This window comes from Corythoichthys intestinalis, chromosome 1, assembly GCF_030265065.1.
Source record: "Corythoichthys intestinalis isolate RoL2023-P3 chromosome 1, ASM3026506v1, whole genome shotgun sequence".
NCBI lineage: Eukaryota > Metazoa > Chordata > Actinopteri > Syngnathiformes > Syngnathidae > Corythoichthys > Corythoichthys intestinalis.
The window spans coordinates 39,430,616-39,453,702 of record NC_080395.1 but is presented as its reverse complement, the minus strand read 5'-3'; the positions used below and the strand labels follow the sequence as shown (position 1 = coordinate 39,453,702).

The 23,087-nt window shown below is 39.8% G+C and overlaps 1 protein-coding gene across 4 annotated transcripts; it reads left to right on the top strand.

Annotated features, from left to right (window-relative positions):
• The first annotated feature begins 4,456 nt into the window (after positions 1 to 4,456).
• On the top strand, positions 4,457 to 22,703 carry wt1b (WT1 transcription factor b). Of its 4 annotated transcripts, none has more exons than XM_057848481.1 (9): positions 4,457 to 12,082; positions 13,720 to 13,842; positions 16,251 to 16,362; positions 19,667 to 19,747; positions 20,158 to 20,260; positions 20,343 to 20,487; positions 20,809 to 20,898; positions 21,853 to 21,936; positions 22,090 to 22,703. In XM_057848481.1, the coding sequence occupies exons 1-9, from the start codon at positions 11,683 to 11,685 to the stop codon at positions 22,209 to 22,211; spliced, it is 1,260 nt and encodes a 419-aa protein (XP_057704464.1). In that variant the 5' UTR covers positions 4,457 to 11,682; the 3' UTR covers positions 22,212 to 22,703. The 4 variants fall into 4 exon arrangements, with proteins under 4 accessions (XP_057704464.1, XP_057704444.1, XP_057704455.1 ...); XM_057848461.1 differs by having other exon boundaries at positions 8,313 to 12,082; positions 21,853 to 21,945; XM_057848472.1 differs by having other exon boundaries at positions 8,316 to 12,082; positions 20,155 to 20,260.
• The last annotated feature ends 384 nt before the right edge of the window (positions 22,704 to 23,087 follow it).

The window sequence follows — 23,087 nt, the reverse complement described above, 5'->3', positions numbered from 1 at the left end:
ACCTCAGCTGGCTCCTCTCTACGCGGAGGAGTAGCGGGTCGACGCCGAGTCCCTCCCGGATGACCGAGCTTCTCACCCTATCTCTAAGGGAGAGCCCGGACACCCTGCGGAGGTAACTCATTTCGGGCGCTTGTATCCGGGATCTTGTTCTTTCGGTCACGACCCAAAGCTCGTGACCATAGGTGAGGGTAGGAACGTAGATCGACCGGTAAATCGAGAGCTTTGCCTTTCGGCTCAGCTCCTTCTTCACCACTACGGACCGGTGCAGAGTCCGCATTACTGCAGACGCTGCACCGATTCGCCTGTCGATCTCCCGCTCCTTCCTACCGTCACTCGTGAACAAGACCCCAAGATACTTGAACTCCTCCACTTGGGGCAGGATCTCATGCCCGACCCGGAAAGGGCACTCCACCCTTTTCCGACTGAGGACCATGGTCTCGGATTTGGAGGTGCTGATCTTCATCCCAACCGCTTCACACTCAGCTGCAAACCGCTCCAGTGAGACTTGGAGGTCACGGCTTGATGAAGCCAACAGCACAAAATCATCTGCAAAAAGCAGAGATTCAATGCTGAGGTCACCAAATCGGACCCCTTCAACGCTTCGGCTGCGCCTAGAAATTCTGTCCATAAAAATTATGAACAAAATCGGTGACAAAGGGCAGCCTTGGCAGAGTCCAACCCTCACTGGGAACGAATTCGACTTACTGCCGGCAATGCGGACCAAACTCTGACACCGGTCGTACAGGGACCGAACAGCCCTTACCAAGGGGCTCGGTACGCCGTACTCCCGGAGCACCCCCCACAGGACTCCCCGAGGCACATGGTCGAACGCCATCTCCAGATCCACAAAACACATGTAGACTGATCGGGCGAACTCCCATGCACCCTCGAGGACCCTGCCGAGGGTGTAGAGCTGGTCCACTGTTCCACGGCCGGGACGAAAACCACACTGCTCCTCCTGAATCCGAGATTCGACTTCTCGGCAGACTCTCCTCTCCAGCACCCCTGAATAGGCTTTACCAGGGACGCTGAGGAGTGTGATCCCTCTATAATTGGAACACACCCTCCGGTCCCCCTTCTTAAAAAGGGAGACCACTACCCCGGTCTGCCAATCCAGAGGCACTGTCCCCGTCCCCACTGTCAAGTGGTGTTTTTGGGAATAGCAATGCATGTTGTACAGTAGGACGTTATGGAGCCTTCTAGCTCTTGAACTGGACCTTTAACCTATAATCGAGGGCCCCTGATGTCCGGTGTCTTATGTCAGAAAATATCTAATTGAATTACTTTCTAAGAAATGGCTCAAAACTGGACTTTTACCATCAAACTAATCATTATCCAATTCTAGTGAAAATGTATTGGTTAATTGGGATTAAGAATTTCAAAGGAGAACATTACCCTTAAAAGTTTTTTTTTTTTTTTTTTCCAAAGTTTTCCATTCCAATTGTTGTTGTTTGCCCCCCTACCCCTAGTCATTGTGAGTCATCATGTCCATTTTTGCTTGTCTCAACATCACAATAATGCTTGTGGTGGATGACAACAGATACACAGTAACCGCTTGAGATATGTGCAATGTTTTATGTTGCCTGCTGACGCCCTACTAGCCACAGCTGCTCCTGGGCGTGACAACACGGAAGAGGCCACGGTTTACTGTAAAGTGCTGATAACAGGCCGGCCTTGAACGTGACACACATGCACCTGCTGGGATGAGACATCCCTGAGTTGTCGAACACTTATTGCACACTTTTCTACTAATGTATACTTAGAAAACCTTAAAACGATCTCAAGTAAGTTAGATATATTTTCATCACAAAAACCTCAATTTGACACTTCTTAAATCACAACTGTCTTCCCCTGCCTGTGTTTTCACACTCTCATTTACCTCTTCTGTTGTAATACTCTTATTGTTTATTTTACACAAATTAGAGGCCTGTAATATTAGGTTTTGTGGTGGAAGGTGAAAAGAAACAAGCAGCAAAACTGTGTGTTGAACATCAGTAGAGAAGTGTTGTGTCTGACACACATGGAGTGTGGAGATGCTCACTCTCCCACAGATTGCTCCTCTGTTTGCCTTATCACAGCTCCTGATATGTGGCTCTTTGAAGAGTGCTCACTGTTGATAGGAGAGTGTGTTAAAAAATGCATGGCAGTTGCTTGTTCATTAAGACGAAAAAGGAACAATAACCCTCTGTTTGATGAAAGCACTTGAAAGTCTCCAAGTTGGCTGTAATTGAATATGAATATAATTTTCCCAGACGTGTTAAAATCGACACTCACTAGCCATATTATCAAATGTGCTGCACAATCTAAGCAGATTAAATACTAAAGCTACAGCAAAATTCTTCCTTTGGTACTGTACAAAATGTGTGAAATCGCCTTACGTAGTAATGTTTTCGAGATTTTAAAAGGAAACTGCAGGACCCATCCATCCATCCATCCATCCATCCATCCATCCATCCATCCATCCACCCACCCACTGCTTTATCTGAGGTCAGGTTGCAGGGGCAGCAGCTTCAGAATTTCCCTCTCCCAAGCAATTTCATCCAGTTCCTCCAGGGGCTCAAAACCCACATTACTCATTAGCTCAAACACTAAAACAATAAAGCAAATAATAATTAATAGTGAAAACAATAATTACGTCATTTAAGAAATGAAGAATAAACGACAAATGCAGTCCACTGATCCACTAATGGGCCTTAAAATCCAGTGCATCCATCCATCCATCCATCCATCCATCCATCCATCCATCCATCCATCCATCCATCCATCCATCCATCCATCCATCCATCCATCCATCCATCCATCCATCCATCCATCCATCCATCCATCCATCCATCCATCCATCCATCCATCCATCCATCCATCCATCCATCCATCCATCCATCCATCCATCCATCCATCCATCCATTTTCTCCCAGTTATCTGAGGTCGGGTAACAGGGGCAGTAGCTTCAGCAGGGAAGCCCTGACTTCCATTTCAGCAGTCACTTCATCCAGCTCTTCTTGGGGGATCCCAGTGCATTCATAGGCCATCTAGCAGACATAGACTCGCCAGCGCGCGTCAACTCTGGGGCATCTTGCCAGTGGGACTTGCCCGGAACACCTCACCAGGGAGATATCCGTGGAGCATCCTCATCAGAGGCCCAAGTCACCTCATCTTGCTCCTCTCGATGCAGAGGAGCAACGGCTCAGCCAGGCTGCTTGTATTCGGGATCTCGTTCTTACAGTCACGGCCCACAGCTCATGACCACAGGTGAGGGTAGGAACGTATATCGACCAGTAAAAAGAGAGCTTTGCCTTTTGGCTCAGCTCCTTTTTTACCATGATGGACTGGTACACAGTCTGTATCACAGCAGACATCACACCAATCCGCCTGTCCAGCTTTCGTTGCAGTCTTCCCTTACTCATAAACAAGACCCCAACATAATTAAACTCCTCCACTTTGGGGAGGACCTCATCCCTGATCTGGAGAGCACAATCTACCTTTTTCTTGTTTTGGTTCTGGTTTTGAGGACCATGGCCTCAGATTTGGAGGTGTTGGTTCTCATCCCAACAGTGTCATACTCTGCTGGGAACCCCTCAAGTGAGTTGAAGATCACGGCTTGATGAAGCCAACACAGCCACATCATCTGCAAAAAGCAGAGATGTACTACTAAGGTCACCAAACGGGACACCCTCAACCAGTGTCGTTAATAACGGCGTTAGAGTATAACGGCGTTACAAAAGGCGTTTATTTTTTTCAGTAGTAACTAATCTAATTAATTATTTTTCTTATCTTGGCAATGCCGTTACCGTTACTGACGATGTAAAGGCATGCGTTACTACGCATTACTACGTTGGTTGAATGACGCGAGAAAAGTCAGAGACACGGACTCATGGAGACAAGAGAGCAGAGCAGGAGTGGGGAAGAGGGAAGGAAGTTGTGACGCCGTTGCAAACGTGATGCTAGGTGGCTCTAATAATACCTGACTGTAGCCGATAGCCTACATCCTATGCCCACATGATACTACGGTACAATGCTAGATATCACATGTATATAGAACTAGATGCGAAATGACAGACACGGCGGCGTTAGCTCATCTATAGAGACCTAGATTCGAAATTATAGATTTGCCAGCGTTAGTAAACAGCCGTCATCTTAAAGCAGTAGACTTTTTAGGAAGGTTCTGTTGTAGAGAACCTTCCTAGCGTACCTAAGTAACTTTCTATCTAAAATACTCATAAATCTGCAATATCTTGACTTGAATCTATCTTTAAATGATAAAACAGTTTCAAAACTTTCACATGTCGAAAGTAGACTGAATGGAACTAATGCAATAACGGGGCAATTTTAACAACTTTCAGGGTTGATTCACAATATTAAATTACTTCCAAACATAGCAAAGGCTAGTGTTTTTTTTTTTTTTTTTTTTTTTGGAATGAAAAAAAAATATGAAGGGTAATGCCAGTTACTTTTCCAAGTAACTAATTACTCTTACATACAGGTAATTGAGTTACTAACTCACTCACTCTTTGGGAGAAGTAATTTTTAACTATAATTAATTACTTTTTTAAAGTAAGATTAACAACACTGCCTTTAACACTTCAGCCGTGCCTAGATATTCTGTCCATAAAAGTTATTACCAGAATTAGAATTAAAGGATAGCACTAATGGAGTCCTACCCTCACTGTAAACAAATCCGACTTACTGCCAGCAATGCGAACCAAACTCTGACACCGGTTGGACAGTGACCAAACTGCCCATTTAAGGTGGTCCAGTACGCCATACTCCCAGCGCACCCCCAACAGAAGTTCCTGAGTCAAATACCTTCTCTTAGGGCGCTTTCACACTAGCACTGTTTGGTCCGTTTTAGACTAACCAGTTCTTTTTCTCAGATAGTTCGCTTCGTTTTCTAAATGTGAACACGCGTTCGAACTCTAGTTCGGACCAAACAAACGAACTCTGGTCCACTCAAAAATCATGGGTTTCGGTCCGCTTTAAGTGCACCCTGCTTCACTTGTGAATGCGAAGTGGACCAAGATGCACTTATGCTACATTACATGCAGCTTCTGTAACGTTCCACGCTCCCTCTCCCCCTAAGAGGGAGGTATTTCCTCTTCTAAATGTGTCCAATCAATGATTGCACCTTTCATCCATGTCATTGTACTTGGGAAGTTCGGTTGGCGCAGCGTGAATACCTTTACAACAAGTCATTTGCAAGTGTTGTTGTGAGGTAACTCTCCAAATGGAACCTGGTCCTCTTGGTCTAATGTAAAAGTATCCTTAAGCCATGAAACACCTGAAGACTGGCGCACTCCCATGCTCCCGCAAGTACTTTGCTTAGGGTGTAAACTGGTCCACTGTTCCACAGCCAGCATGAGAACCACATCATGATAGTAACCAGGACAAATGACCAAGAGTCCTGAAACCAAGGTTCAACTTCCTAACAGACCCTCCTTTCCAGTGCCGCTGAATATACTACTAGGGTGGCCAGTGCTTTGTAAATCATATGGTGCCGGAACGCAAAGTACATATGACAGCGCAGGGATGACGAGAGGGGTACAGGTCCCGGAATATACACAAAAAATTGTGGTGAAACAACACGCAAATGCCCACTTGCCATGCTGTGGGACCTACAGGCCTCAATTTCAGATAATATCCATGGTATAAATGTTATCACAACAATTTACAATTATTTAGGATATACTCTGCACAGCACGGAAAATTGCAAATATAAACACAGGTGGGACTTACAGTAAACAGCGATATAACATGGCTATAGATCAGGGGTGGGCAATTAATTCCACAAAGGGCCGCAGTGGGTGCGGGTTTTTGTTGCAACCCATTAAGAGGACACCTTTTCACCAATCTGCTGTTTTACAAGTGCAATCAGTCGATTGCAGTCAGGTGCTTCTCATTTCTGCTGAAACCGCATTGGTTAAACTATCTGTGCTGGGTCAGTTGGAACAAAGACCAGGACCCACTGCGGCCCTCGAGGACCGGTTTGCCCACCCCTGCTATAGATGATTAATCCATCAGTAGGGGCTCATCACCAAATGTATCACTACAGCCCTTTTCACACACATATCCAGGGAAATTCCCCTGTAAAGTGACGCGGGATTTGCTCGGTCATTGCCTTCACGCATGAAAAGATGTCCCGAGAATGAAGCGGGTTGAAGGCTTTCACAGACTTGTCCCGTGTTGCCCACTGGCGCTGTCTGTGCAGGGAGGGCTGCTGGCGCGATTTTATAAACCGGACATATACATCATTTATGGTCGGCATCGGCTGTCACAACGTTGGTCAAATCATGTTTTGTTCCGGAGAGAGCGTTCCCAACGTCGTAAATCCAGCCAATTTAAACTCATCAAGACTGTAAGTGGTGGCATGTGGTAAAATGGAGCCTAAAAAAATCCAGCCCGACCCGAGCTGGTCCGCGGGCATTAAAGCCCGTCCCGAGCTCGGTCAATTAACTTGATTTACAGGCCCGAACCCGAAAACCCCCGAAATTTTATCTTTTATTTGTATGCTCCAGCCCGAAAAAAAACAACGAAATTTTATATTTTATTTGTAGGCTCAAGCCCGAACCCCCAACCCCCCCGAAATTTTATCTTTTATTTGTGAGGACTCAGGATGAGGATGAAAAGGATGGGATGCGCCAGTCAGACCTGGACACCACTGCTTGCTGCTTGGGAAAGCAGACTGGTTGCGCTTTGTGTGATCACATTTGTGACGATGCCTGTGTCTTTTGTAACGAATTCTCAGTTGGTAGAAAAACAAACTTAAGTTTTTTTAATGTTTGAAAAGTCTGCATATTTTTATGATCATTCTAAATGCATTTAAACAATGAAATAACGCTGGAAAAGTTTGTTAAATATAAAGAGCTGCGGTTTTGCGACATTTGTGACAATGTCTGTGCGTAAAAGACTGTCTTGGGTAACGAATTCTCAGTTGGCAGAAAAAAAATCACAAGTTTTCTCAATGTTTCAATAGTCTGCATATTTTTATGATCATTTTAAATGCATTTACACAATGAAATAAGGCTGGAAAAATATGTTAAATATAAATAAACAGATGCGGTTTTGTGGACACACAGAGGGGAAGATTAAAAAGGGCGCATTGCACGCTCTGGGTCTGCACATATACTGTTTGCAATGACCATACAGCGCCTTCGCTTTTTTATCCAAATTATTTACTTATAACAAGTATTTATTAGTTTAACACCCATGAATCGTTTGAGTATAAATATATAAATATATATTTATTTTAAAAAGTTATCGAGTGAGAACCCCGGCTCGGCTCGACCCAAATGTAATATTTGGACATTTTAACTACGTTATGTTTTCAGTTTAATCTAGCTGTTTCCCGCTTGCTATGTTTATAATTGTGATGTTTGTTTACCGCTTTGCGGTTTACAGCGAAGAGGGAGGAAGTGACAATCTGCCCGCTATGATATTTACCTTTATCAGCCATCGTCCTGTGACCCTGGAATTTAACGCCTGCTTTCACGCACACCGCTTCCCGGGTAAGTCCCGGACATGATACTCGGACGCAACCCGTGAAATGTCCGCGTAATCTCCGTGTCAGTCGACACGGGAAATTTTTTTCTCACACAACTGCTACACTGGTTAATCCCGCGACTTTACCGGTGTTTTGGAGTAGTGAAAGGGGCTGTAGCTAAGCGTTTGACTCTTTGTCAACGTTACAATACAATACAATATATATATATATTTTTTTTTTAAAGTTTTTATATTATTATTATTTTCTACACACGAGAGGTACCGGATCCGCCCAAATAAGTCCCGGAACACAGGGACACCAAAATCAAGAGGTGGCCGATCCTGTTCCGGCGTGTTCCGGCACAAATTAACCCCTGAGGGTGGCTGAGGAGTGTGATTCATCTGTTGTTGGAACTTGGAACACACTCTCTGGCCCCCCTTCTTAAATGGGGGCAATACCATCCTGGACATAAACTACTACAGTTAACTCAAAGTAAATCAATATTTTGCAGAGGTCAATGGAACCCACTATAATTTGAGAAGAACTGTGCAGTGTGATTGGCTGGCAACCAATTCAGGGTCTATCCTGCCTCTGCCAATAGTTAGCTGGGATAGGTTCTGGCACCCCACGACCTTTGTGGGGATAAGCCGAATGGAAGATGAATAAATGAATAATTTTCAGCATTGAAAAATAATAGCAGATCATTAATAATAATGGTACTTCCTATGACTGCAAAATAGTAAGTCGCATTTTTACTAGAAGACGAACACTAATAAATATGCAATCAAAATGCCGTTTGTTGAGATCGTTGTTTTATCAAATACCTTGTTAAACGATTTATACAGGCTGTGATTTCTACAGCTGTGGTGGGTCGTGCTAATACCACAACCATTGAATAGTAACGTATGAAATATCTATAATCTGGTATATTTAGATACAAACTTTCATTACTATGCTCAGTTCCATTTTTAATATCGAAGCCAAGCCTTTGTACTGTGTGTATCTTTGTAAAAATAAAATTGATTTAATTAAATTACAGCACTTGAATTGAATCTCAAAGGATAGCGCATATGTTCCTAGTAAAGTGTCAGTGTATTTTGAAGTGGAAATTATGGCGATGAGCTGCACATTCACGTCTTGCTATCGCTCCTCTTGTCACAAACAAAATGTTAGAAAGTCACTGGTGAAACACACTGTTGTTGTTGAGTGTTATCTGCATCTTTAAGACCAAAATAACACCTGTAGAATTGCCTGAGAGCTATGTCTATTTTCAAACTGATGACTAGTGATTTGAAAGTGACGGTCCTGTTAAACCGCAAGTGTTTTTGCTTTGAAAAAGAAAAAGAAAAAACTGTTGAAAACAGCCAGTCTTTTTAAATGTGCAAAAAGATTTGTGATCAAATACAGAAAAGTAATGTCTTTTTCACGTGTCCCGCCAGGTCACATATCTGCATAGTTTATCATGTGGCTTTTTGGCTGAGACAAAGCCTTCTCCAATTCCCTCATGGCGCTGGAGAAAGTTTGGCTCTTGTGTGTTTCTTGTTAAGGGTCACAGCTTGTAGTGACCATTTGCCTTCCTCTCCGCTGTGATGTTGTTTTAAACCCGGAGTTAACCACAGAGTGATCTGAAGAAGAATGGGCATATTTGGGGACCGCCATCCGTCACGTGGACTGAAGGGCTTGTTTCCTCTCTGACCCGTCACCTCTGATGAATTCTCACTAAAGACTCCGCTGGGGAAGGTACAGCCAACGTTTGCCTTGGCTTAACAGCAAATATTTTAGCCAGATTTCCACAATTGTGCCACAACCTTTTGCACTCATAGAACATTATTTATAATCCTTGTTTGTTTATTATGGGTGGACCCCGGAAGTTTTCGTAATTGTTGAGGGAGAAATAATTTTTCTCTGCTTCCATGTTGAACTATGTTGCTATCATTTGATGACGCGGATGTTCTTCTGGGATATGATTTAGCGTCTGTACTAATTCCCAGAATAAATCTGAGATTTTATCTTCTTGAGAATCATAAAATACCCGATTACCATTTGTGGAAATTCACTTTTTATATACTTTATGGACATGAAGTTATTAAACCACACCTCTTAATAAATCTAAGGACCAGAGAATAATAATGAATGAATTGATCTTTTAGACTTTTTTGGACTGTGTATTGACAAAAATCTATTTCAGCACAATTTAAATTGAAATTCCAATTGAGATTCTAAAATAAAAAAAATTTAAAAAGTGCTCATCTCAAATTCAATTAGTTCTGGTCTAATCATTTTTGACAATTCCGTATTAAACTTTGTGGGAACAGTTTGGGGAAGGCCTTTCCTATTCCCAGTGCACTATAAGTAAGGTCCTAGAATACAGAGCCAACTGACGATCTATCCTTTTGACCTCACAAATGTTTCTTTGGGTAAATGGATTTTAAAAATAAAATCCCCAAAGATACTCCAACTTTAGATGAGTGAAAACTGTTATAAGTGTAAAAGCGCACAAACTCCATAGTTCTGCCACAATTTGAACCAACAAGTTGATTGCAATTATGTGTAGCCACAATGTATGGTTATACAGTATGTCATGGCAGTGTAATATTTGCATTATGGTTGACCAGTTTGATCCCTGAAGAATTGCATTTTCTTCCATTTGGTATCTCCCTCCTTTCTTTGTTCGCCCCACATCTCCAAATCAAATCAGTCACCACTTACAGAGAGGTTACAAACACTCACTGGAATTCAAGACAAATATTCCAGATGGTGATGATGGAAAGTGCCAGATTCTCACTGTGCACTATCTTGAATTCACACTCCGTTTTTGATGTTATCGAGAGTTCGTGGGTTTTAAGAATGGATTCCAAAGTGGGGAATTTCACAAAATCCATCATGTTTCGGCGTGTATGTTGAAGATGTTCTCTGTTATCTCTGATTTACTCTTTATTTCACTTGAGTTGGAGAGGTCATTCAATAATGGCGAAAAAGTTTTGGAACGGATTTATCTTGGTCTCATTTTTTTATGTCACAAAATCCTAGCATTTGAACATTGGTTTTTAGACATTTTAAATCCACTGTGTATGTATACATTATTGTTACACTAAATAGTAGAATAATTTATAATCTTGCCTGTTGTAGGAGTAATTATGTTTGAACTTGTTTCTATATTGTTTTTATATATGTAGATTGTGTCATATGCAATTTTAATGTTAAAAGTGATGACAGCGGAGCTGCATTCCTGCGAGAGCTTTACATTGAGGAAACTCCTTTTTATTCATAGAGCAGGTCAAAATGTTATTTATTTTTCTCATGGGTAAGCATTTTTGATCACATTCCAAAGCAATGCAGTTTGTATGATTTTGTGTTAACACATGTATGCATTATTTTTCCACTCTGTATCATATTTCTAGCACACAAAGTTTAGATTCTAAAAACACTGTTAGGTTTACTGTTATTAACATGATGCCTATTTTCTTACTTCATCCTATTATGAAACTGTTATGAAAGTGTGGTGAGTTTCATACTAAAAGGATGAATCAGAAAGCTCACAGGCTTTAGGTCAGGGTGTGTTGGAAAGGATTTTAATTGTGAGGATTATTATTTTTTAATTTATGATCTCTTAATTGAACGGTCTTGATCTGCCCCAAAAATGACAAACTTGATGAGGAACAAGTTTCAAATTTATGAATCATCAAACTATAACGTAATATGTTCAAATTAAGAGTATTGTTCTTTATTTTCAATTTAGGGCTGTTTAAAATATCTTCTTTTACGAACGCTCTTATTTCTTCATTAACACAAACTGAACCACTCTTGAACTTGGCCAAACTAATACAAGTCTGTGGTTAGTCAGAGCCTGTTGAGAAGTCAGCGAGGGTCAGGACAAGGCGAAAATCTTGCTTGCTCCGCCCCCTGGCCTGTGACTATCGCCAGTATTTGAGTCTTCGGGGGGCTAAAGGCAAGCCAGACGTTGTAGAGGCACAAGAACGAGGCTGTGATACCCTTGCACACACTCCTACTCACTGCACATTCAGAGGGAGGCAGGCACACCTCCATTTTTGTCATCATCACATTCTTCTTAATGTTTCCTGACCTCATGCGCGAATGATGGCTTGGTAGTTTGTGAGAAGTGACTTCTTCTGGTTTAAGAGTTTGAATTTGTCATCTCCACCACTGGATTTCCATCCTGCTTTCTGGACTTTTAACTCTCAGAGCCAATGCTGACCGAACCGTACGGCGCCATGTCGATGGGCTCAGACGTCCGAGATCTGAGTCTCCTGTCTCCAAGTCCCCAGGTGTCCTCCCTAGGTGGGGCAGGAGGGGGCTGCGGACAATGGCCGCCACTGTTGGATCTCCATCCCGGCTCTCCCTACAACTCCCTGCCCTCCCACCACTCCCTCATCAAGCAGGAGCCCAACTGGGGGACAGCTGACCCAATGGAGGATCCCCACTGTGGACTCGGGGCCTTCACGTTGCACTTCTCGGGTCAGTTCACAGGCTCGGGCCCTTGCCGGGTCGGGGCTTTCGGTGAGCCGGCAGCGGGCCAGCCCAGAGTTTTTCCCAGTGGAACCTACCTCCCCAGCTGTATGGACAGTCCTCCTGCACCCAGGAACCAAGGTAAATATTGTCATCCCAACATATTGCAAATGGCAACAATTTAAGGGATGAGCATCTTCTCGGAAATGTGATGTCCTCTACTGAATGTTTGTTGGGTTTGTCAGCGGTGTTGTGACTAGGCAGGATGTTATGTGCTCCACTGGGACAACATGCCCTGTGTCAGCAACCAACTTGACACTTTCTGGAAGCACTCTGACAGACAGACAACCAGCATAATCCAGCTGCACCGAGAAATAGGCAATTTTAAAATGTTTTCCCAAACATTTTCAGTTTGACATCAAAATTCAAATTCACGAAAGCATAGCTTATGAAAATTGACAAACCAAAAAAATTGAAGTTTGAGAAATCCTGATCTAATTTAAATTTTTGACTATTATCTGAGTATTATATATTTCATTAGTTTTAACATACTATAATGTATGGTTGTATTTTTCACAGGTGTACAGTGGGAATGCACACCTTTACATCTACACAACTCCAAATGTCTTGTAATGTATGCTTTTGATTTGATAACCTTTAGATAAAAACTGTTATTGTCCACTGCAGCCACATACTGAATTTATAATATATAATCTAAAGGAAATAATATTTTGTGAAATAGTTCTTGTATCGTTGATAGATATTCCAAATGTACCTAATATTGTCTCTTACATGTTAATGAGTTTTTAGTTGTTATTAATCTCATTTATCACTTTTATAAGCAAATCTAATACCTTAATTGTAATTTCGTAACTACAATCCACTAAATGCATTGTAATGGTTTTGTTCTTAAATTCCACCTATATTTCAAAAGGTTGCCCTTCATATGACAACAAACCAGATTGATGTCAAACACAGTTGATCAATAAACCAATTAAAGAATTTTCATATAATAATGAAAAAGCAACTATATAAAACTATATCAGAAAGAAAATGAAATTCTACTTCATCAATCCTTTACAATATTATGTTTATATGAAATATTATTTTGGGGAAAGTATGTCAAATGAATTTGATAAACCTCAAATTTATATTAATTCTGAGTAGCATTGTAAGACTGTATTTCTGAATGTTATATGATATATATACATACAGTGTATATTATAAATTTGGGTTCTGAAATCTGGATTTGTAATCTGAATTTGAGACAACATAAATATGAATCTCTTTCTTGCAAACAAAGCTCCGTCAAGTCTGCTGGGGCTCGTTACTTGGAGGTCAGAGGTTGAACTGCGGACGTGTGCGCTGATGTGACTTCCACAGACACGGTGCACACACTCTTGTTCGCTTGCTAGTAAAGTACTTTTTGATGAAGTGATAAACTGCTCTACAAGCTGCTGGGATTTAAGTAAGAAATTGTGAGTCATTTTTTTTCTGAAGAAACCTCTCAACGGCCCTATGGGGAATGACTTTTTAAAATACTTCACTTCTGCTTGAACTTGCATCGTCGTGGAGAACTACAGTACATTCACATTTTAATAACTTCAATCAAGTGGCAGCCATACAATTTATTTCTTTAACCTTGATTTCTTGAAATATATCTAATTGAATACTACGAGGCCCACTTTGAGAGGAGGGATGAAAATTGGGGGAGTAAAGAGAACAACATTTAAAAAAAAAAAAAAAAGGCTTTTAAAATGTCTCTTTTTTTTCTTTAGGTTATGGCACGATGGGCTTAGATGGGAACCCCAGTTACGCTCACACGCCATCTCACCACACCCCTCAGCTCTCCAGCCTATCCTTCAAGCACGAGGACACACTGTCGCCACCAAACAACATTGGTAACAATCTACTTCCTGGAACATTGACGCCAAATTCATTTAGTTACTGGAACACGAATGCGTTCACAGCGAGGTCATAGACATAGCCCATCAGTCTGTCTTGTGTTTTTCCTGTCTCTATCGCTCTCTGTGTCTCTAAATCAGTCGTAAGCCAAAGTTTTTTCACATCAAGATCCCATAAAATAGCCAAAGCATTTAAACTGCCTTGCCTTTCACACAGAACTGAGAGAATTCATACAGTGATACAGCATCGGATATGTGATGTCAGTATATGCACCATGGGATGCGTACTTTTACTTTTATGTAATACTCTTAGAATTTCATTCTAAAACAGTAAGGCCGGTTTTTATTTAAGGGACCTTAATAGAAAAGCAGGCAGAAAAATGCTAGGTTTTACTAACAGTTCATTATTTGGAAGGGAACTATACGTTTTTGTTAATGACAATATTATATTAATACCAATTTATCAATTGATAATAATTCAGTGATTCCTTATGATACAAATTCACTGTAATTCTGTGACAATTCTCATAATTTAGATCACTCGTATCTCAATCTTTTTCTTTTCAAATGAATAAAATTGTTGTCAATCTTCAACCCCCAAAAAATGTTTGCAATGTTTTCAATTGAGAAAACAACACTCTATATAGTAGAGTAACATATTTAGATAGAATGGGGGGGAAAAAAGTAGAAGTTTGTGTATCATGATTCATTTTGACTGTACGGCTCCTTCTGACATGCATGCCTGTGTGCAGTTTAACCGTAAACTGTAAAAAAAGAACACAAACATACGGATATACATATATATCAAAATATTAACAGTTAAGCTCAGTAAACTGCAGTAATTTCAGTTTTTTTGCAGAGGCCCAAACAAATTTGAGTGAAAGTAGTAATATTTTCCACCAAAAGTGTTGCGTTACTATTGGTGTTTAAATATCCACTTTTTGTGATTCTACCACACAATACTATTTTTTTAGTACTTTATTGGCTCTGCTAATATTTATTTATCTGTTTCATTTATTTAATTATTGCTTGTGACTTTTGTCCACTATATGTCTAACTGTTGCTCTTTGGGACCTGAGCTCTCAACTTTTTGCTTGCAAATTCCTAGCAAATGTTTGGCTAATCGACTCCTTGTATTTTGCTTAACTCATATGTCAGCTCACTTCTTTTGTAATATAGTGATTTTAATGTACAATCTATACTCACCGACACTCCAAAAATATTTTTTGAGGACTGAATTTGAAAAGTGTTAAAAGCACTATTTTCGATTAATCAAATAAAAGTTTACATATTTTCGTGAAATGTATATTCAAGTGTTACTTAGTATAGTATGACTGTAATTAGTTACAGTATATAATTTGGACTATGAAAAATTATGGATAGTAGTCAATCCTGCGCTATTCTATCATATACAGTTCTGGCCAAAAGTATTGGCACCCCTGCAATTCTCTCAGATAATGCTCAATTTCTCCCAGAAAGTGATTGCAGTTACACATGCTTTGTTAGTAATATCATTTATTTTTCTTGCAATGAAAAAACACAAAAGTGAATGGAGAAAAAAAATCATTATCATTTTACACAAAACTCCAAAAATGGACCTGACAAAAGTATTGGCACCCTTTGAAAAATCATGTGATGCTTCTCTAATTTTTGTAATTAACAGCACCTGTTACTTAATCTGTGGCACATAACAGGTGGTGGCAATAACTAAATCAGTTGCAGCGAGTTAAAATGGATTAAAAGTTGACTCAACCTCTGTCCTTGTGTGTACCACATTGAGCATGGAGAAAAGAAAGAAGACCAAAGAACTGTCTGAGGACTTGAGAAGCGAAATTGTGAGGAAGCATGGGCAATCTCAAGGCTCAATGTAAAAAAAAAAAAAAAAAAAGTCAGAGGATTTAAGAGGACGCTCGTCGTTAGCATTAGCCTTAGCATGTCACATGAGTGACTAACTACACATATAAGTCACACATTGTGAACATTTGATGGAAACTATTGCGCATTTTTGCCTCGTTCTCGTCTCTTTAGACGAAGACTGGCATTAGTCTCTCAAAACACGTTTTTAATATTATATTTTCGTTATAGACTTTGTTGACGAAAACAACCCTGGTTGACTTGCGTAATTTGTGTTTAGTTTCACAATTTACCTCACTTGGAGTGTAATAAACCGCTTGAAAACCATCAACGATGGAATTATTGTTGAATGACTGGTCAAACGTTACCAAACTAGTCAGTTTAAATTTGCATATGCATACAGTCGATTAAATATGACACGACTGATCACTGAGTGATCAAGCAGAGGAGTGATTTTTATATAGTAATTTGGACTATGAAACAATTTAGGATAACAGTTAATCCTGCACTATTCTATCATACATGAGCATAATTGTTTTGGTTTTTTGCAGTTGAGCAGCAATATCCTCCTCCTCCTCCTCCTAACCCTCCCGTGTTTGGGTGCCATAATCCTGCAGAATCTTGCCCAAGCAACCAAGCACTACTGTTAAGAAACTACAACAGGTAATTTGTTTTCCTCCTTGAATTCCATCCCTCAAAACCTTCCAAGTGATACACAAAATAGATTTAGGAAACCCTCTGTGATTGTCAGTCAAGATCTGACGACTCCCTATGACCAAAACTCAATGATCTACTGTTAATGCATAATATAGCACTGTGTGAAAATGTTAGTTGTAAAGCCATAGTGATATTGATGGGGTGGGATGTAAGTTAAGGGGAAGAATGTGCTTTATAAATACAAGATTTTGTTCCCAACTTGTTTTCATCTTGATGGAAAACATTTCTTAGGGTGAATTGGGTTGGAATTCTTTAAATGCCGACTCTTGGATGTTTTGAGGAAAAAACTGAGGAGCATGTGCAACCCAAATACTGGAAAAGCAGATGATAAGAGGAGACGAGAGAGTTTGCTGTTTTTTGTTACAGCTTATGGCTTGAGCTGGAAAAAGTCAAGCAACCATGCACATGTGTGCACGCGCACACACACTTAGTGTGTATATGTATGTCAGATGGCAATGAGCCTTTCCACAGCTGACCACAGTTCAGGCTGATTATTCTACTTCCCTCAAGGACTTCTCAAGGAATGAAAGCCAGAATTCTCCCCCTCTAGGCGCGTTACCGCCTTTAATGATACCGAGGACAGAGTGATGTCATGCGGTGGTTCGTAGCGTACAAGGCACCGAGTCGCACCCCCGCTCCCCTGCAGACAAACACAATCTCATCTCCAAGTGTGCGTGTGTGTACTAGTTTGATATGCCAAGGTAAAGAATGGCTCGAATCCCATGTTTTTTAATGAGGAGCGCGGTGGGCGGACAGGATGTGTTAATAAGCAAACCATTTGGAATCCCCCCTTCATTATCTTCACAAAGGGAGAGGAGGGACATGAAGAACCCTCAGTATCATAAATATTGCCAACATGCTCCTATTTAAGGGCTACCCCCCAATTTATTAAAAAAAAAAAAAAAAAAAGATGAAACACACTTATCATCACTGTCCAATAACAGTGATTTTTCAAACAGATAATTATTTACTTACTGTTGCTGGTAAAGTGACACTCTGCCTGGACTTTGAAGGCAAGTGAAACTTGTGCTGAAAATTTTAATTTAATTTTATATTATTCGCTCATATTCTCCTCTTAACTTGTAAAATGAGTCAAGGGGAAAAATGTCTTGCATTGACATGATATTTGCTAAATTGAGCAATGGCAAGATATGTTGCACGATGGCATCCCACGTTTTGGACGGTTTTGTTCAGGGTGTCTACTGTGTGCCAAAGAAAACGCATAATGCGCCATGACCTGAGGTCTTGTGCTTCAGATACAGAATACTTTATTAGTCTCAGAAGGGCAATTAAGTTTTACAGTCAGCTCGTTTATAGTATTAAAAAAATATTTAGCTGTGCGTTTAATTTGTAAAGAAAAAAAAAAAAAAAAGAAAAAAATACTCATTGAGCCCTCTTATCCCATTAAAATCAATGGAAGTGTCATTAGTCTGTTCCAGCCTCCAGGGAAAATCTACCAATGTTTTTTTTTCTTCTTTAAAACAAACACTTAAAAAAAAAAAAAAAAACGTCATCATTTAAAACAGTGGTCCCTGACCTTTTTTGCACCACGAACCGGTGTAATGTGGGCCTGTTTTCACGGACCCTCAATGTGTGGCAGAAAATGGCAATAAATATAAAATACCACGTCGAGGTTAAAAACGAATATTAAGTACAGGGAAAATGTCACTCACCATACACTGAATCAACCTTTTTGTTTTAACAGCAGCCTCTCCTAAAACTTGCAAATATCCATGGTCGCAAGCATAATGAGTTCCTCACCAATCGTGAAAGGTTTCTCAGCTTTAACAATACAGTTCGCCATGAAGTATGATGCTCTCATGGCATTCGCTTTTGTTGCCTTGTTTGCTAGTTTTTAGCCACATATTATGCAAAATGGACTTGGTTGTAGGTTCCTCTTCTGGCTCAGCAGGTGGCTTTTTCCCTGTAAAAAAGCTGTCCAAAGACGTCGCCGCCCGCAGCACACAGTCAACAGCAGCTAAAGTTATTGTTTACATTGACTGGCACTGGGCTGCTATAAGTGTGCAAACACCCTAGTAATTGTGGCCACTCACTAGTTGGTGACCTATACAAATCTTTACTCGGATTAGTCTATAGAGTAGAAAGGGATATTGATGTATCAGGAGCCACTGACCAGATTGCAGTCGTTAATAAATTATTCATTTCTCCGTGGCCAGGTAGCAAATGCAACACAGACCCCGGTGGTTGGCGACCACTGATTTAAAATACACACATGGAATTCTCTTTGTTGTATGTTTTTTGTGTTTTGAAGTTATTTTAAAAAGTGCTCCCTTTAGAGTATACAGTACATGTGCCGATTACCGGTTTCAAGGTATACCGTGGTATGAAAACGTCACGGTTTCAAACCCGCAAAAATTTTCCGTCATACCGTCTCTATGGTATTGACTATTTTTACCCCCAATATGATTTTGCATTTATCGACAATTAAAGGTTAGTAAACACTTGTCATGAAAGTTTCCCTCCAGCTACTAGCGTTAACTCCAGCGTGTTTAGTGTGTCTAACAGTGGTAAAACATGTGTTTTTTTTCTCTCTGACAACTGTCTGTTTTGAGAAAGAGAGTGTGTGTATAATGTAAACATGATACGAGTCATACACACATGCTTTTAATGGAAAACATTTATTTTTGTTCTGACGGTAAAAATGTTGAGCTGTGGCTGTGGGTTTAGGCTCACTTAAAGAACTGCTTTTATTTTAATTGTATTTAGAATATTTCAGTTATTATTATTATTTTTTAGATTTATTTTAACTTAATACTATATGTGTTTCAATTTGCCAATATGTTTTGAAAAATAAAAATCCTGTTTCAAAAGATTTTTAAAAAATTTTTTTACCCAGATATCTGTAACACATTTTAGAGCTCTAATTGCGATACCGTTATACCGTGAAACCGTGATATTTTTGCTTAAGGTTCTCATACTGTCAGAATCCCATACCGGCACCTTCTTACTTTAGAGGCACATTTTACCCAGCACTATATACATAGTGGCTTGCATATTCTGAGTTTGGGCTCCGCGTTTTTGATGTCTTCTACTTGTGTGGTTTTAACTAGCTTCCCAAATTATGAAAACATTTATGTTAGGATTACTGAACACTCTAAATTGTCCACTGATGCAAATATTAGTGGGAATAGTTGAAAATAAAAATGCATTTTGCTTGAATTATGAGTTTAATCCAAGTTTTAATCTCACAATTCAAGTGATTAACCACTGCTGTGTTGCTTGTCTTCAGTGACAACCTGTACCAAATGGCATCTCAGCTGGAATGTGTCACGTGGAACCAGATGAACACACTTGCATCTTCGATGAAAAGGTAAAAAACTGGTTGCTTCTTCAAAATCTTAATGAGAGTAAAAAGGAGAGGAAGCCAGCCATATGGCTGCTTGCAGACTCCAGAGGGAAATCAGAAAGCGGATATAAGCATATTGTTTGAATATTTCACTCTGCAGGCTTGTACAGAGTAAAGAACGATACACACTTCTTCAAGGATTTATTTATAGGTCAAATATTGGTCAGCATGTTAAAGTGGGATGTTTTGGTACGCCTGCATAATCTCATAACTTCCAACAGAAAGACTTTGTACAAACTTTTCAGAGACAATAACACTCATTTTATATTGACTCTCCCAAAAGGGGACCAAACGTATATATACGTGTATACAGTGTATATATATATATTTCTTTTTCTTGAATAAATATATGTTTGCAATTTGTTTTGTAGCAGCCACACAACCAGCTACGACAGTGAACCGATAGCACCGCCCCCACCTATGCTGGTGAGCGCCCAGTACCACATCCACACACATGGCGTCTTCAGAGGGCTTCAGGTAATTCAAGCAAATGCATAAACTTTCACAAATAGTTAAAAACAGCAATTCATTAAACTATGTGGTTTTCTACATCCGAAAGGATGTAAGACGGGTTCCCAGCCTTGCTCCTCCAGTAAAGTCATCCGAGCCCGGTGAGAAACGTCCTTTTGTGTGCGCACATCCTGGCTGCAGCAAGAAGTACTTCAAGCTTTCACATCTGCAGATGCACGGACGAAAACACACGGGTATGTTTATGCCAATACTGTATGTATTGTATAGCAGTGTAATTGGATGGAAATAGATGTAAGGGAATGATATTAGAACTCATTCTGCTTAGTGGTGTGCAAACTTATGTGCTAAAGAGCCACATTTGATTCGTGAAAAAAATAAATATTTAGAAGGTACAGTTGATATAAAAAAAAAAAGGTTTTCACACTCTTATTCAAATGCCAGGCTAAACCAAGACAAAAAAAAAAAAAAAAAAATATTTCAAATGGGCACGCACACAATGGGCTGCAGTGCAGGTTAGAGAAAATCATATATCAGTGAAGTGTTTTATGTTGTAGGAGAAAAGCCGTACCAGTGTGATGTCACAGAGTGCGGCCGCAGATTTTCTCGCTCCGACCAGCTGAAGAGACACCAACGCAGACACACAGGTACTAGTTGTAGTATGTTGTACACTACATAGTCATATAACATGCAGTGGAACATATTAACATGAAGTGGAACGCCAGACATTAATTACGATAAATATAATACTCCCTAGTCCTTGAGCCATCAACAATTAGTATTGGACATGTTTCTTTTCGTTTCGATTACTACGATTTAAACCAAGTCTATATATATATATTTTTTTTTTTAATATTTTAAATGTTTTCAATGAAGCATAAAGGTCTGGGGTATTATTGGAACATTTGTCTGTTCTTAAATCTTTTTGTTCTCAAAACCGGGCAAAGAAAGGCATTTTCTTCTTTATGTTGTTTTGACTCATTAATTACAACAGATGAAAGTGTAGTTCATCATTTCCAAACTTCACTACCAACTGTGATATAATATTAATAATAATAAATTTAATGTATCACACTCATTAAATTATCTGTTTAAAGATAATGTACATTGACATAAATCACAAGTATAACTAAAACACACAAAAAAACAATTTTTTTCACCCAAGCGTTCCTTTTTTTAAATTTTTTTTTTTTAATAACTTATGTTGAATCAAAGTAAAATAATATACTAGTACATAATCAATTCAGTTGTATTTTAGACCAGCTTGACAAAATATAACAAATGTTAAGAAAAAATAACAGACCATAAATATGGATATAAGTCGATATCCAAGTACCATATTATGAACAATGGGAGAATGGCCAGTGGTATACATTGCAACTGTACTTTTTTTTTTTAGCATCTTAATGTGTCCCATAATTGTTATTTTGTATTTAACTTGTGTATAGTATATGTGAAATACAAGTAATTTGTCAGAAAATAATCTAATTATACAAACTGATGAATATTTTTCATTTCTGAATGTGACGTCACATTGATTCATCAGATAAAATCCTATACAACCTAATACAGTAGTTTAAAACCATGTTTTTTTGTTGTAGGAGTGAAGCCCTTTGAGTGCGAGACATGCCAGCGAAAGTTTTCACGGTCAGACCACCTTAAGACTCACACTCGGACTCATACAGGTAAAACAAGTGCGTATACCTTTTTATCTTCTTCTGCTGCATTCCTCTCCTGACTGGACTCACAAGTCCGGAGATGGTTGATTGATTGATCAATGCGCTGAATATTTGAACGCGCTCTTTCATTTAATGTGCCTTTTTCTGTTTCTTATTCAGGCGAGAAGCCATTCATGTGTCGCTGGTCCAACTGCCAGAAGAAGTTTGCCCGCTCCGACGAGCTGGTGCGCCACCACAGCATGCACCAGAGGAACCTGACCAAGCTGCAGTCTGCCATCTGAGCCAGGACGGTGGAGATGCAGCGTGCCAGCCAGTAGAAAGAGAGCTAGAGTGAGAGTGCCAGGTCAGAGGTTGTGGTGCCTTGCCAAATGAGTATAAGTGGAGGTCACAGCTGGTGCCAGCCCACATCAACCACGTGGCATTCGCATGGTCCACAAGATGCACCACAGCCAGAACACTTATTGGGTCATTTCCACTGAAAGGTTATTACTAACTTATAACTGAGCCCAAAACTTAAAAAAAAAAAAGACTGTACAAGGAAGTAGTTGATGCTTTATTTTCGATATCACAGCACACTTGCACTGTTTGGTTTTCTCATACAAAATGTACTGGATCGTGTAAACTGGATTTTAGGAAATGTGTTGCTTCAGAGAATGTAAATACACACAATGCACACCTAATAACATTGTACATATGTGATGTATATGCTTAGTTTTATAGACATTCCATTTTGTATGATGTTTTTTTTTTTGTATAAATGCTGATCTAGATCATTCTCCAGTGTGTTTGTGTGTGCACTATCAGGTTAAGAGGCCACCTATGATAGAGGTGTTTGGGGAGTGATAGGTAGTAAAACAGCACCCCACTGACGCTCTGACAGGGTGCAGGTCTCACCCTCCTAAATCTCTGCCGCACATCTTCATAACTGGAAACATCTGGAGCTCAATAAATCTCGTTTATAAAAAAAAAAAAAAAAAAAAAAAAAAAAAAAGATACATACCAATGTGTCACAACGTCACAGAGTGACCCCCAAACCTACAGGGCCCCAACTTGCACTATTAAAATCCATAAAAGTATTAAGATATTTCAACATGCATTGATTATAACTGCAGGAACTAAATGTTTAAGAAGATAAAATAATTCTATGAAATCACTGT